Source organism: Tachypleus tridentatus, chromosome 13, assembly GCF_004210375.1.
Source record: "Tachypleus tridentatus isolate NWPU-2018 chromosome 13, ASM421037v1, whole genome shotgun sequence".
NCBI lineage: Eukaryota > Metazoa > Arthropoda > Merostomata > Xiphosura > Limulidae > Tachypleus > Tachypleus tridentatus.
In genome coordinates, this window is record NC_134837.1 from 138892415 (window position 1) to 138908350 (window position 15936).

At 30.8% G+C, this 15936-nt stretch overlaps 1 protein-coding gene across 2 annotated transcripts in view; it reads right to left on the bottom strand.

Annotated features, from left to right (window-relative positions):
* Positions 1-15936, bottom strand: part of LOC143236946 (protein sel-1 homolog 1-like) — an 88665-nt gene that overhangs the window by 20205 nt on the left and 52524 nt on the right. For both annotated transcript variants that reach the window (XM_076475660.1, XM_076475661.1), the window contains 2 exons: positions 9698-9785; positions 7971-8119 (listed from right to left, as the gene is read on the bottom strand). In XM_076475660.1, coding sequence (XP_076331775.1) covers positions 7971-8119; positions 9698-9785 — 237 coding nt within the window. The remainder of the gene's footprint in view (positions 1-7970; positions 8120-9697; positions 9786-15936) is intronic.

Here is a 15936-nt window from a genome sequence, read left to right on the forward strand (position 1 = left end):
ACATTTTCTCCAGTAAAACTTTCTATTTTATCTGTTTTTTTTCTACTCTTAATTCTATACTATATTGGTTAATTTGACCAACTTCATAACCACCAAAACATTCAAAACAAATCTTAATTACCCATTTGTCTTTCTATAATGACATCATATTGTAATATGAAATTGCAATTATTTATACTAAATAGCTTAGAGGTCAAAACAGTGTACATATCTTCCTTGTTAAAATTTATTGTTTAATTGTCCTTTGAATTGTGTTTAGTTAATTAATATTAATATTCATGTTATATAAGTTGTAAATCATATGGCGAGCATACAGCTCATATTGCAGTGTCAAATTATAAACAGTGCATTGATTACTCATAGCTGTTTGTGAGCATACCTCATGAAAATTTTTTTATACTACTTTTTCACACTCAAAGATTTGCAATTTTTTTCACTTTAGTTACTTTTGTAATAATAAATAAGGTCTGCACATAAAAACCATAAAATAAACTATGTACTTGTATATTTTTTATACCTTCTACAGTTGATGATAATTAACCCTACTTTTTATATTAATGGTAGTGATGCATAAAAATTAATAAAATAGTGCATCAAAGAACACAGAATAATCAGATGCAAAAGTAGACAATGTCTCATAACTATTACAATTTTTTGGCTTTCTTCTTATTCAAGAAAAGTCATTACAAATTCAGCTAAACTCATCTTAGTATTTCCAATGGGAATAAAGTTTGAACTGAAAGCATGATTGAGAAATCTGTGTATAGAAAACAATGTAACATAATACATCATTTAACAGATTAAAAGCTTGGCTTTCTACTAGTTACAAATAACATAGCATTAAATGTCAGAAAGAACTATCAGCAATTTTGATACAGAGGTAGTGACAGGTGAGTGTTGGAAGAGGGCACTGATTTTCTATTTGATGGCTCTGTTACCAAATAAGATTAAAGGCTATAAAAGTATGCTGTGCCTGAGCAATGAAAATATTATAATATGTAATTTACATTGAATTTCATAATTCTTGGAAGAGTGACAAATAAAATAAGGAAGAGGAGATGCCAAGAGAAAAAAAAATCAAAATTATTGGACTATCGACAAAGAGAAATTCAGGTTTAATTTTTCTAAATATTGCCTTATAAAAATAATAACTTAAAATTTATACACTATTAAAATTTGGGTTATTGACTCCACTGAAAGTTAAACTATTTTTATCATGGTATATTTATAAGTTTGACATAAAAATGGAGCCAATCACCCAAATTACAATGAATAACTCATTTATTAGGTTGAGGAATAATTCGTGAGCATTTTTAAATAATTTCATTCAAGCATTACATGCAAGACTATACAATACTTCAATGCATGAACACATTACACCCAAAACATTTATTATGATACTTTATTTCATGTAATACCTAGGTATATAGTATGCATTGTTTTAAACGAAATTGCAAGAAATTAAATGCGAAAAGCAGATGGTGTCGAAAATGCTCGATTTTGTCCACTTGACATTCCATTTAATGAGCTGAAAATGAAAGCAAAATTAAAGACATATGAAAATCAAACATACCATCTATTAGAGCAAAAAATTATCTACCAAATGACATGAAATATTTTGAGAAAGTGTTTCATTTATGAATATATTTTTTAACTTGAAAAAACGCTCACGAACTATTCCTCAACCCAATACTTAAATAATGAACTTAAACTCAGAAATATAAAGCAAATAATTTCTTGAACAAGTACAATCACTATGAAAAAGTAGGTTTAAATTTTGCAAGCATTTGACATCATAAAACAAGAGGTTAAAGGTGTGCACTGTATTTTTTGGTATTAATGATTATCTTTTATTTATTATTGTAAAAGTACTTGAAATGTAAAAATCAGAAACTTATTAACTTAGATTATGTAAGCTAATGACTATTACTACCAAAACACTTCATTTGGTATGCCCAACCCTGTATAGTTATACTATAAAAAAACATAAAATATAAAATCTCTCTTTGAAATAATTATATTCAGTAAGCATTTTTATGGATTACACAAATGAAAGTTGAAAATTGTCATATTAAAAAGAGTATATCTTTAATCTTAACATCAAAATCATTAATTCTCTCAACATGGCCTCAGTTCATTTCATTGATTATGTAACCACTGTACTTGTTTAAAGTCTTTACAGTCTTCATGTTATTAACTTTTAATATAGTAAGTATATCTTCACAAAATTTGGCACACTTTCCATAAACATTATCAGTTTTTATATACAAAAATCATGTTTCTCTGTGAAGTATTTTTAATAAACTAAGACAAAAAACATATGTCCATGAATATAATTGTTTTTTTTTAATAGTCCAAGTGAAAAGTGCTTTTTCATGTTAAGGTTATTAAAAACACTTTTTCACCTTAAAAATATCAAATTTCATTCATGTAATCTCTAAAACCTCTTGGATACATTTCAAATTATTTTTTCAGTAAAACTTTACATTTTGTTATTTTCTCTACCCTAACTCTATACAAGGTTGGTTCATTTTTTGACCAGTCTCATAACCACAAAAAATAATTAAAATGGATCTACTTTACCATTTCTTTTTCTTTCTAGAATTATTTCAAGTTTTAACATGAAACAACCTGCATTTAATCTAAGTATCTTAAAACTTTTAACAGTATTCATCTATTTCTACTTAAATTTTATTGTTTTATTGCCATTTGAAGAATGTCTAACTATTTTTCATTTCATTACAAGTTGTAAATCATTTAGTGAATTTGGAGCTCATGTTATATTATCAAATTATAAGCTGCCAGCAGGCATGCCTTCTAAAATATTTTTATTATATTATTTATTTTACCTAGTCTAACCTTCACTGTCCAAAAGAGATCACTGTTTTTATATTTTTATCTACTTTTATAATAATAAATCAAGAATAAACGTTAAAAACAGTAGATAAAGTACTTACCTCAGCTTTTGTTTTTTCATGTTGTTGTTATCTTTTGATGACACTTAATCCTACTTTTTATATTAATGGTAGTAATACACCAAGTAAATATTATTTAATTATTGCAACAATGTTAATTGGTTTATAGCACAAAGCACTTAGGCTATCTGTGTCAAAAATCTGTTAAAATTAAAGTAAATTTAGTAAAATTCATGAAAGGAAATTAAGGTAATACAAAACAAAATTAAAAAAAAAGCATTCAAACCAATGTTTACATCTAGTCTATAGCAGTAAGAGAAAAACTACAATAATACAAGTTTGAAAGGACTGTAGCATAATTGTAATTATCATAACTCACCAGGAAAACAAACAGGTAAGTTCAAAAAACCACCATCAGTCACCTGAAGTTGGCCTCTCAAGTCCTGGTTCCGATTTATTTGACATTATGGCCATTTTCAAAAAGTAAAGTATTAAAAGTTTTAAAAGACTTGTAGCAAAATTTTAATTATAACTCGCCAGGATGACTAACAGGTAGTTCAAACAGCAGCATTAATCACCTGAATGGGCCTTTTTAGTCCTGGTTTCAAGTTATTTGATATTACAGCTATTTTTTAAGTTCAAATTCAACTAGATGGACTTTTATTCCTAAAAGGGAATCACATTAAAAAAGGTGTAATGTATAAACTAAAAAACTTAAATAGCATTAAAAAGATTAATGGTCTTTAACAAACTAAAAACATTTCCAAGGTGGACAATGTCACCATCACCAATAACACTGTCTAACATTATGAATAAACTTTGGGACAGAACATGTTTAAAATGATGCCATCATTGAGAGTCATAACGATGGCAAAACATTGGTTTTGCTTACTGTGACCTGAGTGTTACACAGACTACACATTGGTGCACCAGTTCCACATTAAAAACAAAACAAAACGATGAGTTAAAAAACTGTGACCAATGCATAGTCTAGTTAGAACAACTTCCTCTCACTGATCCTTACAGAAGCAAGATAGCCAAAGTCCAATAGAAAGTTTTATTTGGAAAAGCTTGTTTTCACGTTGCTCACTGCAAGTCAACTGCCAGCTGGCATGGAGCTGAGCCTTGAATACAAGACCACAGTCAATGTATGGAAGAGGCACAGTGGTGATAGTGCCAGAGCAGATAGATTTAGCTGCAGTGTTGGCAAGCTCATTCTCAAGAATACCAATATGGCCCAGTATCCAGAAAAACTGGATAGAAGTAAATGTTAAAGAAAAATGGGCCAGTCGGTTTTTAATATCGGTAAGAACAGGGTGTGAACCAACTTAAAGCAATTCCAGGGCCAGTAGAGAACTAAGCAATTCAGTATAAATAGTGCAGTTTGAGTACAGCTCAGCTTCTATGTGATACAGGGCAAGAGAAATGGCATACAGTTTAGCATTTAACACAAAAGCTGTAGAGGGTATTCTCCGCAAAACCACCAAACCACAACAAACGATGGCAGAGCCAACACAGTCACCTTATTTCAAACCATCTGTATAAATGGAAATGGAAGGATAGTTTGAAAGATGTTCAGCAAATAACAGACAGTATTTCCAATCAAGAATGTCTGCTTTTCTCAAATGACTTAATGATAGATCACATATGGGGACTGTAAGAGCCACAGTGTAATGGGCTGACAAGTGGATACAGCAGTGTTATCCAAGGACAGACCAATTCATCCAACTGCATCTGGATTCGAAGGCCAAAAGAAGCAATGGCAGATGATCTGTTCTCCAAAAGTATGACCCACCGAGGAAAGAAAACACAACCCCAGGTGGAATGTTTTGGTAAAGAACGAAGTTTCGTGGCATATAGTAAACACACTTGCAAACAGTGGACGTGCAAAGAAGGTTCATGAGACTCTGTGTATAAGCTCTGAAATGGGAAAGTATGGAAAGCCCCAGTGCAGAGTCAAAATCCTTGATGATGAATGTGGTCCAGCATCTTTAAGGCCGAGGTCCTGGCAGAGCCATAGACCAGTGATCCATAGTTGAGTTTCGATCAAATAAGAGCACAATACATCTTTAGCATAGATGAATCTACTCCTCAAGTGGTGGAAGAGAGCAGATGGAGGATGTTCAGTGCTCTTGTACATTTTACTCATAGTTGCTTGATGTGTGGTATAAAGGTCAGCTTACGGTCAAAGATAAGCCACAAGAACTTTGTCTCAGGGATCACAGGCAGCACAACTTTACCGATACAGAGTTCAGGATCAGGGTGAAAACCCCCATTGGTGACCAAAGTGCATGCAAAAGGTTTTGAGAAAGGTTGAAGCATTTGCTGTGGTCCACTTTAGTAAATGATTGAGGGCAGTCTGTAGCTGCCATCATGTTATACCTCATGTTTGACAACTGACATGAGGTGTGAAAGTCATCAACATAGAGCCCGTTTGCAACAATAAGAAAAAGTTGTTCAATGATGACATTAATCTTTATACGAAAAGTGTGACATTCAAAACACAACCCTGTAGAAAAGAACGGGAAAGTGTCAAACCCACATGAACTTAGAATCTCCTGTCCATTCAAAAAGTTTTAATAAAAATGGGCAAATGCCCACATAACCCATATATATGAAGGTCTCGCAAAATGCCATACCTCATCTTGCATCATAACCCTTCTCAATATCAAAGAATATTGATACAAGATGTTGTCATTTGAGGAAGGCTTCTCTGATTGACATTTATATCGAATTAGGTGGTCCATGGTAGAGCACTGCCATCAGAACCCACATTGGGTGGGCGAGAGGAGGTTGTTTGATTCAAGGAACCAAACAACACAAGCATTAACCATCCTCTCTAAGGTCTTACAGAGACAGCTCGTCAAAGCAATTGAACAGTAGTTTGAAGGAATTTTGGGATTCTTTCCAGGCTTAGAGAATGGCAGGACAATAGCCTGGTGCCAGGCATCAGGAAAAAGATTCTCCTGCCAGATCCAGTTAAAAACAATCAGAAGAATAGCAAGAGAAGCAGGAGATAGATGGGCACAGCATTTCATAGTGTACTTCATCAGGTCCAATGAAGGACCAGGTTGAGTTTCACCAGTGTAAAGGGACGATTATAGTAAAAGAGACAATCAGCTCAAAAGGAAAGAGGTGATCCCTGTGCCCGAGTCTTAATGGCTAAGAAGGTGGAGGATGAAGCAGAAGTGCTAAATACCCAGCAAAAGCTTAGATATCCAGTTTACTTGATCCAGCTTCTACCAGGGCACACGAATCGGGTGGCATCAACCACAGCCAGTCTCTCTCAAAATTACAGGAAAATAATCACTGCCTCATAGATTATTGTCAACCCTCCATGAAAAATAGAAGAATAGTGAAGGTGAGCAAATTAAGAGATCAATAGTAGTAGAGGACTGACTAGATGCATAAAAATAATTAGAAGAACTGCTATTGAAAACAGAAAGGTTGTGATCAGAGCTCTATGGAGTGACCCCTCCTATCAATATCAGCCCTCCCCAGAAGGGATGATGTCCATTAAAGTCCCCAGGATTATAAAGGGAGACGGCAACTGTTCAATGAGAGTATCAAGGTCTAATTGATCATAGGTCTCTCCAGGTGACAAGTAAAGAGAACAAACAGTGATGGTACAACCCAAGGAAACACTGATGACTAAGGCCTCCAAGGGTGTGTCGAGTAACAAAGACAGGGTGGGCACATGCTGATCAACCAATAGTGCCACCCCTCCATGCACTCGTCCATCACACAGCCTGTTATTTCTGTACAAAGAAAACTGCTGAAAGGTGATTGTATTGGCATTTTTCAGAAATGTTTCCTTTAAGGAAAGACATACAGGATGGTAGGAAGCAATTAGTGTTTTGATGTTATCCAGATTAGAACAGAAACCTCGACAGTTCCATTGTATCAAGGTGGCCATTTTTATTTATGTGTAGATGAATTTGGTGGAGAACCCTTCTGTTTATGACCATGTCTCTTTTCTTTACAATTTTACTGGCTTTCTAATTATACAAGAGCCATTTCAAAATCATCCATGCTAATCAATATTTTTCTTATGAGAATGAGGCATTTAATAAAAGAGAAACTGAAAATTCTTCATTCAGAAAACAACATAACATGTCATTTGATACATGAAAAGGTTGGCTTACTATTGGCTATATATAACAATATTAAACATAAGAAATAACTATTAACAACTACTGATAAATAGAATATAACAAACTGATGTAGCAAAATGGGTCTGATTTTTTATTTGATGGCTCCGTAACTAAACAAATTTGAATAATATAAAAAGTATGTTTTCTCTGAGTAATGACAACTTGATATTGAGTAATTTATGTTAATTTTCATACTTATCAGAGGGGTGGTAAATCAACTGCATAAGAGGGGATGCTTAGAGAAAGATTATAATACTTATCATACTAGGGGAAATTCAGAATTTCTTTTTAATACAGCCTTATAGAATAAAGAACTTAAAACTTACTATTACACACACACACACACACACATATATTATATAGATTATTAGCTAGGATTCTATGCTACACTCATTTATATAACATAAACAAGATGTAGTTTATGTTTTAAATATATGTCACTAAAAATCTTATGCTATGCACAGAAAAGGATGACTGTTGCAAAAAGGTTAATTAACAAGAACTATGTCAACATTATACAGGTGGAATATTTTATCAAAGACACTCCATTATCATAAATTGTTAATTTGAATATTTAATAAAACACATCTTTATTAGTATATACATATTCAAGAGAATGACCCTAGTTATATTCTGTAGTGTAATAAAGAATTTTAATATGTTCTAGTATTTTTAATAAATGAAAACTGTTGTAAAAGAAATGTTTATTGAACCAAACTATTTTACTTTTGTTTTATACAGTAAAAAACAGAGTAATTAATTTCAATTTCAGTATAGCTGGGTTCCTCTCAAAGTAGAATGCAGGAATAGTAATCATACTAAAGAGAAAAACTCATTACGCTAATTAAGAAAAAAGAAGGGTTTGTATGATATAACTATGGATTCTAAAGGACACAAATACCTCAACAGCTGTCTGACATGACCTTACTGTTCCTGTTCCTGTGGCATGCATCTGGGCAAGATTATAGAAAGCCAGCACATGACCTGACTGAGATGCTAAAGAGTAAAATTTGATGGCAAGCTTGTAATCTCGTTGAACGCCTAATCCACCTGTTATACATAACAAAAGATCACTTAGAAAAATAACATAATATCAAAAGTATAAACTGTGCAACACTGAAAACGTAAACCCTCCACTTCTTTTGAAAAAGTGCAATCTAACAGAACATTTAACCATATGACTACTAGTGCACACTTTCAATTCCTTTCTGTACATGTTACAAAGTGTTACTAAGTTACCTTCAAAATTTAATTAAAGTACTTTACAAACAATGTAGTTTAATGAATTTAAGCATTACCAAGTACATTATAATTCAACATTTTATATTATTTGTTTTTATTTCATTATTTCAAACAAAACCTCTAAAACATTAATTAAAAATTCATTTTCTTGCCATGTAATATGCTTATGATTAAAAATACCTTAGCTGTTCCTTCTTTTACTTCAACTGCATTATGTCTTAGTACAGTTTTTGCTCAGATGGTCAAAAGTACATACATACTGTATATTTACTTTTAATTAAGTCAAATTCCAAGAAAGATGTTATAAAAGTTTTCCCCACCAGAAGGATCCAGAGGTGTTGCTTAGCAATAGATTACATTTGAATGGCATGACTATGACCAATAAAAAGAGCAGATTTCAAAACACATTTCTGATTTGTTTTCTACAATCTCATGCAATGTTAAAGTTGATTATTAAAGGTGTAGAGATGCTAAGTGCATTCTTGAAGATCATTCCTAGAACTTGACCATTTTTCTCACCTGATACATATTAGTTTTATGGACAATTAAATTGCATTTCAATTTTACTTTTCTACCTTAGTTAATTATATATTACTTGTGTTTTATAATTCGTATTTGGAAGGTTTAATAATTAAAAAAAATTATTTTCTCTTCTTCGTTCAACATGTGTTTTGAAACATTTTACAAATTTTAGTAGTACAAGATGTAGTGATAGATAAAACAAGCACTACAGAGAAATTAGCTGTTTATTTGCATGCTGGAACACATATACAATGTGAAAATTGTAAGATAAATAAACAGTATTTTTACACATAAATGAACAATCACCTTGCATGTGAACTATTCAGGATATGAATATTTATGGATATTTCTGAACATATGAAAATGAATAGTGAATATTTTTATTAAAAATTGTAGAAAAAAATCAAAATTAAAAGTTGTTCACACTTTTAGGAACATTAGGGTCAACGTCTAAACAATTTCATTCACTAGTTTCATTTCTGTAAAGAACTTTCATAATGTTTACATCACCTACTTACAAACTAAGTATATTGTTGTTATAGGATTAAATAATACCTAAAACAATCTATATTTTTCATGTACAACAATACACCTATATAAAAATTATAACAAAATCAACCATAAGGAAGTTATATTTGAAATGTTAAAATAAATAATCAACCCAAATCATAAACAAAGACTGCTGTTTTAGTAATAAAAAATGTTATCAGTCTTGACTACATTGATGACATAAACTTTGAATTCAAAGTATTATCTTATGACTTACTCATTAAGTATTATAAATGTTCTCTTTAATATAATTAAAATTAGATTTGTTTTCATTTGAAGTACAACATTATTATAACAAAAAAACAATCCCCATACTGTAATACATATTTCCAAGCTGTAGCTGTCCATCTACCCATCCTTGATTAGCTGCTAAGGAGAAATATTTGAAAGCTTTACTGTAGTCCTGTTTAATAAAGAATGATCAACATATCAGAATTTATAAGAAATACTTTAGATAAGACGTAAAAGTAATAAAATACAGTGATTTTACTCAATACTATAAAATTTTCAAACTACACTACATAACAATAATGAAACTGATTATCCCATTTGTTATTTATAGAAATATTTAGGGCACTCCAAATGATAAAAATGGCATAACATTTCTACATGCCTATTTTTGCTAGACAGATGTGGCAAACACCTAGAAATTGCAATTCCACCGTTGATGCAGCAGCCTGTTCAAAGATTACAATTGTGATTGAATAGCAGAGTAATATTTCTGTCAGTAGTTAAAGAGTCAGACACCTTTAGAGTGAATACAATAAATAAAAACCAAGATATATTTCTTGTGGTTGTGTACTCAAAGTGTCCAACAGGAAGATCATATCTAATGTAAATGATGAAACCGAATGTTGTGGGTCTAAAATACTAAGGTTCTGGATACAAAACAGACAATGTTAATTGAAAAGACAATATAATCAGATGAATGAGATTTTGCAAGTGATGCTGATGACTAGAGATCATTAGTATTTAATCATTAAACAGCACCCACCATCAACTGATGCTGCTATCTACAACTTTCCCACCATTTAAGGGTTATGTTGACTGCAACTGTGATAGGGAAGGAGAGAAAAAGACAGCTGATGGAATATTTAAACTAGGAATGACAAGTGAGAGATATTACTGGTTGATAGACTGAACAAAATAATGCAATCTAATGTTGATAATCATATTAAGAGAAACAGAGATACTTGTATAAAACGAGGCAACTGTTGAAACATACTTGATTATATAATGGTACAACATTCCAATAAAAGTGTGTAAAGACTGTTTTTAATGATAAGTGCAGACAAAAAGTGTGAACAAAAACTGTTGAAAAATGCTAGAGCACATGAAGTTAAATAGAAGTAAGGTCTTCAGAGATATTACGTAAAAGCAAATTGAGCTTGAAGATGTATTTAATTACATGGTATCCAATTTGATATATCCTGTTTTGAGGGTGAAACTCCACCATTGAAAAAAAATTTAGAAAATAAATTTGAGCTTGCTTTCCAAGCACAAACAACTTCAACACAGATGTTTATTCAACAGAAGTTTATTTATTTTGTACAAATATCTTTTTGATTTCAAATTTTGAGATTGTTTCAGCATATTTCAAACAAAAACATTAGGCTGGCAAAGGAAAAAGAATACAGAGCTAGCTAGATAATTCCATGTCAAGTGAATTGTATCAGTATTAGCTTAAAATTAACTTGCTCATTGTGAACCCTAGATAAGATACCATAGAAGTGTCAGACCAGATAGAAAACTCAATACTGTTTGTAAGTTTGTTTAACTTTTGTATAAAGCTCATCATTATTGGTAGTAACTGTTACTGTAAACTATATTATTGTTTGTACATTAAAATATACTTGTATAAAAAAAGAAAACTGTGTATGTCAATCTTGTCATATAAACATTTATTTATCTTCTAAATTTAGATTATCATTTAATCAAGTTTCAGGCCACTTGAAATTATTAGATTATGTACTGAACTGGAGTTTTGTCCCAGATAAATTGTAAAATATAATATAATAAATTTGGAGCTTCTCTGGGTTCTAAATCAGAGACAAAATTTGATCTTAATAAAAACTCAAATCATAATTCAATTTATATTTATCCATGCCAACAAGGTTTGATCATGTCTGCTTATCAAGACTTTCTTGAATCACCACCCCTCAAACAACTAGAAAATATAACAAAAGTAAATTGCTTGAAACTGCCAAAGGTATACAACTAGAAGTACAGAAATCAATGAGAAAAAATAAACTGAAAATAATATTACTCATATACTATTTGATGAAGATTTGTTATATTAGGAAGTATTAGAATATTCTAGTGTCTTCACTGGCAAATCAGGGTTAAATGATAGTCAGAGATCCAACTGAAACTAAAAAAAAATTGAGCTTGAACAAGCTCATAAGTATTACTATTATTTACTTATATACACTAAATTTTTAGTTATCTTTCTTAAAGCATAGAACAATAACTAAAAAATATATAGAAAACTAACATTTCCAGTACTTTTTATGTTAAAAACTGATTAGCACTCGTGTTGTATTTACTAAGCCTTGTTTATTCTCTCAAGGGGGAAGGGGAAGACAAATCAAGTTTTTGTAGGTTTCAAAGCTACATTTCAGAAATTATCAAACTTTTACAGATATATACTGTAATGTACTTAATTTATTTTGGATCACAGCAGTGACTTAGTTAACCACATTGATACAGATCTTGTTTTCTCATCTTGTTTACTCCCATTCAAAATTTTATTCAACTATCATTTTGTGAATTTATTCCATAAGTTTGGTATCAGTTTGAAGATTCAAGTTTTAATATTATATATTTGTTAATTCATTAGTTTAAAAGTCAATATAAAAAAAGACACACCTAAATATTAAATTGCATGTTTGCTGCAGCTTTGTTTCAAATTAGATGTTTGGGACATTAAAATACAAAGTCTATAGTTTCTTATGAATTAGGAATTGAAATTACGTGTATTGACCAGTTAGAATATAAAAAAACACCTATATTTTCCTTTTGTTAAGATACCAATACATTTACTTACTGAAACACAGTGGCCATGCCCATACCTTTTTGATTTCTGGAAAAGTTTAAGTCTGTGACGTATGAATAAACAATAGAAAGCTCACAATGTCTCCCTAGGGTCTTTCTCAGCCTTTTTCAAATATATGGATATGGAACTCTTTAGTTTTATAAGGTTCCAACTAGTGTGAAATTTATAAGGCATAGCAACCTACAGCAAGGAGCAAATTAGTAAACAGTTTGTAACTGGTAGAGATAATTGATTGCTATACTTCTTTATTTACTGCTCTATGTTTTAAGAAAAATAAGTCTAAGAATATATTTCTAAATAGTAATAATGTATATATACATAAATGTTTATAACTGAAATGTGATCATATTTTACAAGATATTGGTTCACAGAATTGGCCAGTTTTATATTCTTGGATATGATAACATGAGTGCTTGTGTATCACATCATTGCAACATCTGTAATGTTAGTCAGACATGGTTGGAAAGGTCAATATAATAAATATGTATAAATGTTTAATGTTATGAGACTTAAGCAACTTAGACTAAACACTTGTGTTTTATCTTATAATCTGTAGTCATTTTAAAATGAGAAAAGCATAAAGTAAATTTAATTCCTAATTTTTTATGGTGGTTAGACAGTTGGTCAAATCAACAGACCATATGCAGAGTTAAGGTAGAGAATATCACAAATAAAATACAAAGTTTCACAAAAAAAAATTTTGGAAGTTGCAGATATTATACTAATGATATTTAAGATTTTCAGAATAAAGAATAGTTTTTTACTCATAAAATGAAAATCTCTTTGCACTTGGACTAATAACAGATTTGATAAATTCATAAACAAGTCTTTAGCATAAAATACTTCATTAAAAATCCAATTTTTTGTATGGAAAAGACTTGTAATGTTTACTAAAGGTCTACCAAATTTTATAAAAACAAATATACTTCATTAAAAGTTATAGTATAAATATTTAATGTTTGCAAATGTGTATACAAACTTGTGTATTTTATACCAAGCCTGTTACAAAATGGTTAACAGATTTTATCACACCCAGTAAAATTATAAGTTTCCTTTTCAAGCCAATTACAAATGACTGTCTTATTTAAGTAGCTTGGGATGTACTCTTTCTATTGGTTATAAACACATATTTAAAAGAAGTAGCCAACTGCAGACAAAAGATTTCAAATAAATTGAGTGGTAGACATGACTGCCTGGTTGTTTTACAAAATATATCGATATCTCAGCAATTAAAAAATGTGGGAAGTTTATATTTTTATTCTAGCTTTTAACTGTATTAAATTTGGGCTTATAATTTGTTAACCATTATAGATGTTGCATGGTAAGTGTGATATATTATAAACTATGAAATAAAACAAGAAAACATGCCACATGACATAAGAAGCATACTTAGCATTTAAAAAAAAATTGTATTTTGAATTAAGAAATTAAAACATATATAAATTACATTGTGATGCTAATTTTATTGGCATAAGATGGTAATAATGACCTGTCCATAGCAACATGGTTAAGCAAAGGGAATCAAATAATCATAACTTATTTATTCTGCATATGCATACTTTGCCAAAGTAAAACCTAGTACTTTTGATATTTTACTAGTAGTCTAAATTTAAATTCAAACAACATATTTAGAGCAATGACAATTTATTTTGTCAAACAAAACTTCTGATAATAGTAACTTTATATTAGAGTATGAAAACCTTTAAGAAAATGAATAAAAAGAAAATTTCAAATTTATTTGTTTCTGGCAAAGCTACTAAGGACACCTTCCACTTTCTCTAATTGTGATCTGCCAAAAAATTTATAGTGGGACTGACTAATTATAATGTTCCCACAGCTGAGAAGACAAACATATTAAAGATGAGTATCAAATCTATGGCTACTTGAAAAATAAATTGGGTGCTTTTGTTAAGAGGATGCATGGAACACTTTTAACAATGCATTAAGTAAAACAAACATTTGTAGCTTGAACCAGTAGGTTTTATTTTAAAGCTTCATTTTAGAAATTCTTGCTATTTTTTGATTTTTAACTAAACTTCCTGTGAATGTACTAAAGAATTCTATGTAAACATAACCTCTGGCACTTGTCTTATACTGTTGAGTGAATTTAAAGAATTTTTATGATAGCAGTCACAAACTAATCTGTTATAACACAGCAACTGTCTGCTCTGACAAGGCAATGAGTCAATGCAAAATCATGAACAGTGTACCAAACTGAGTTAGTCATGTCCAATAAACATGTCAGAGTTGGAAAATTTGTAACAATTAATGAAATTAAAAAAGTACTCAACTACAAACAAATCCATAACTTTTCATGATCTTACAATAAAATTCCAATTTTCCAGAATATTCATGTTTTTAAGAATCCATATAAAACCAATAAAAACAAAAAAGTCATAAATATGGTAAATGAGTCAAATACATGACCCGAAGACTGGATTCTGTTGTTAGAGCTAGTAATTATTGCAAAATGCAGTGAAAGCCATGACTGCAAAGAAATTTGGACAATCTTCTTGATATCCCATGCTTTTGACTTTATGATGAAGATTACAAGGAATAGGATGATTACGGTAGTGAGAAAAGATATCATGAAAACATTTTGGCACTGATAAACATCTTTGAAAAAGTGAGAGGGAAGCAGAATTTTACAGACCTATGACTAGTGCATATCAATTACTCCAAAACCTTTGAAACTGTAAAATATTAAAAAAATTATATACAAGTTCAATAATGTAAACGTAGAGAGAAAGGAGAATGAATGCAGGAGCTGCTTTAATATGAGAATGGAATGAGAAAAGGCTATCCAACACCCTCATTGGTATTCAAATACAGCTTTTATGAACATTATCAATATTACAAATGCTAGGCTGAAAAATTGAAAGTGTTGACACTGGTAGAATAAGGATATAAAATCTTTAGTATATGGATGAGAATTTCTATGAGAAAAAAAAGTGACAGGCAAATTGGAACACATCCAGAAAATGAAAAACATTAGCAAGGCACTCAATGTTATGGTAATAAAAGAATGACAATGGAGTACTGTTTCTTACTGATGTGGAAACTGACCCATGAAGAAAATCAAACATCATTTGAGACGTTGTACTGGAGGTGAGCACTTCAAGCAAATTTGAAGTACAATAGAACTGACGGGTGAGAAATGTGGTAAGAATCCTGGAAGGTTTGTCAGATGAAATGAAGAAAATTGTCAAAATAAGCTTTCTGCAAAGAAGAGGCACAAGCTAAGTACTGGCAACAAATGAAGACAATACATATTGTAATGACAGACAAGGAAGGGAAAAAGTGATAATGAATGAATAATGGCAAGTGGAGATGCAGGAATATACAATATACGGGATGAAGAACTGCAGTAAAATAAGGTCTCATCTGAAGAGCCCCAAAAATCCCTTAGGACTATGTGAAAAATCAAGCAATCAATTACAATAAAAATATCATTGAAAGAGTACTAATGATTGAAGCGTATGTAGGATTATGTTTTAAC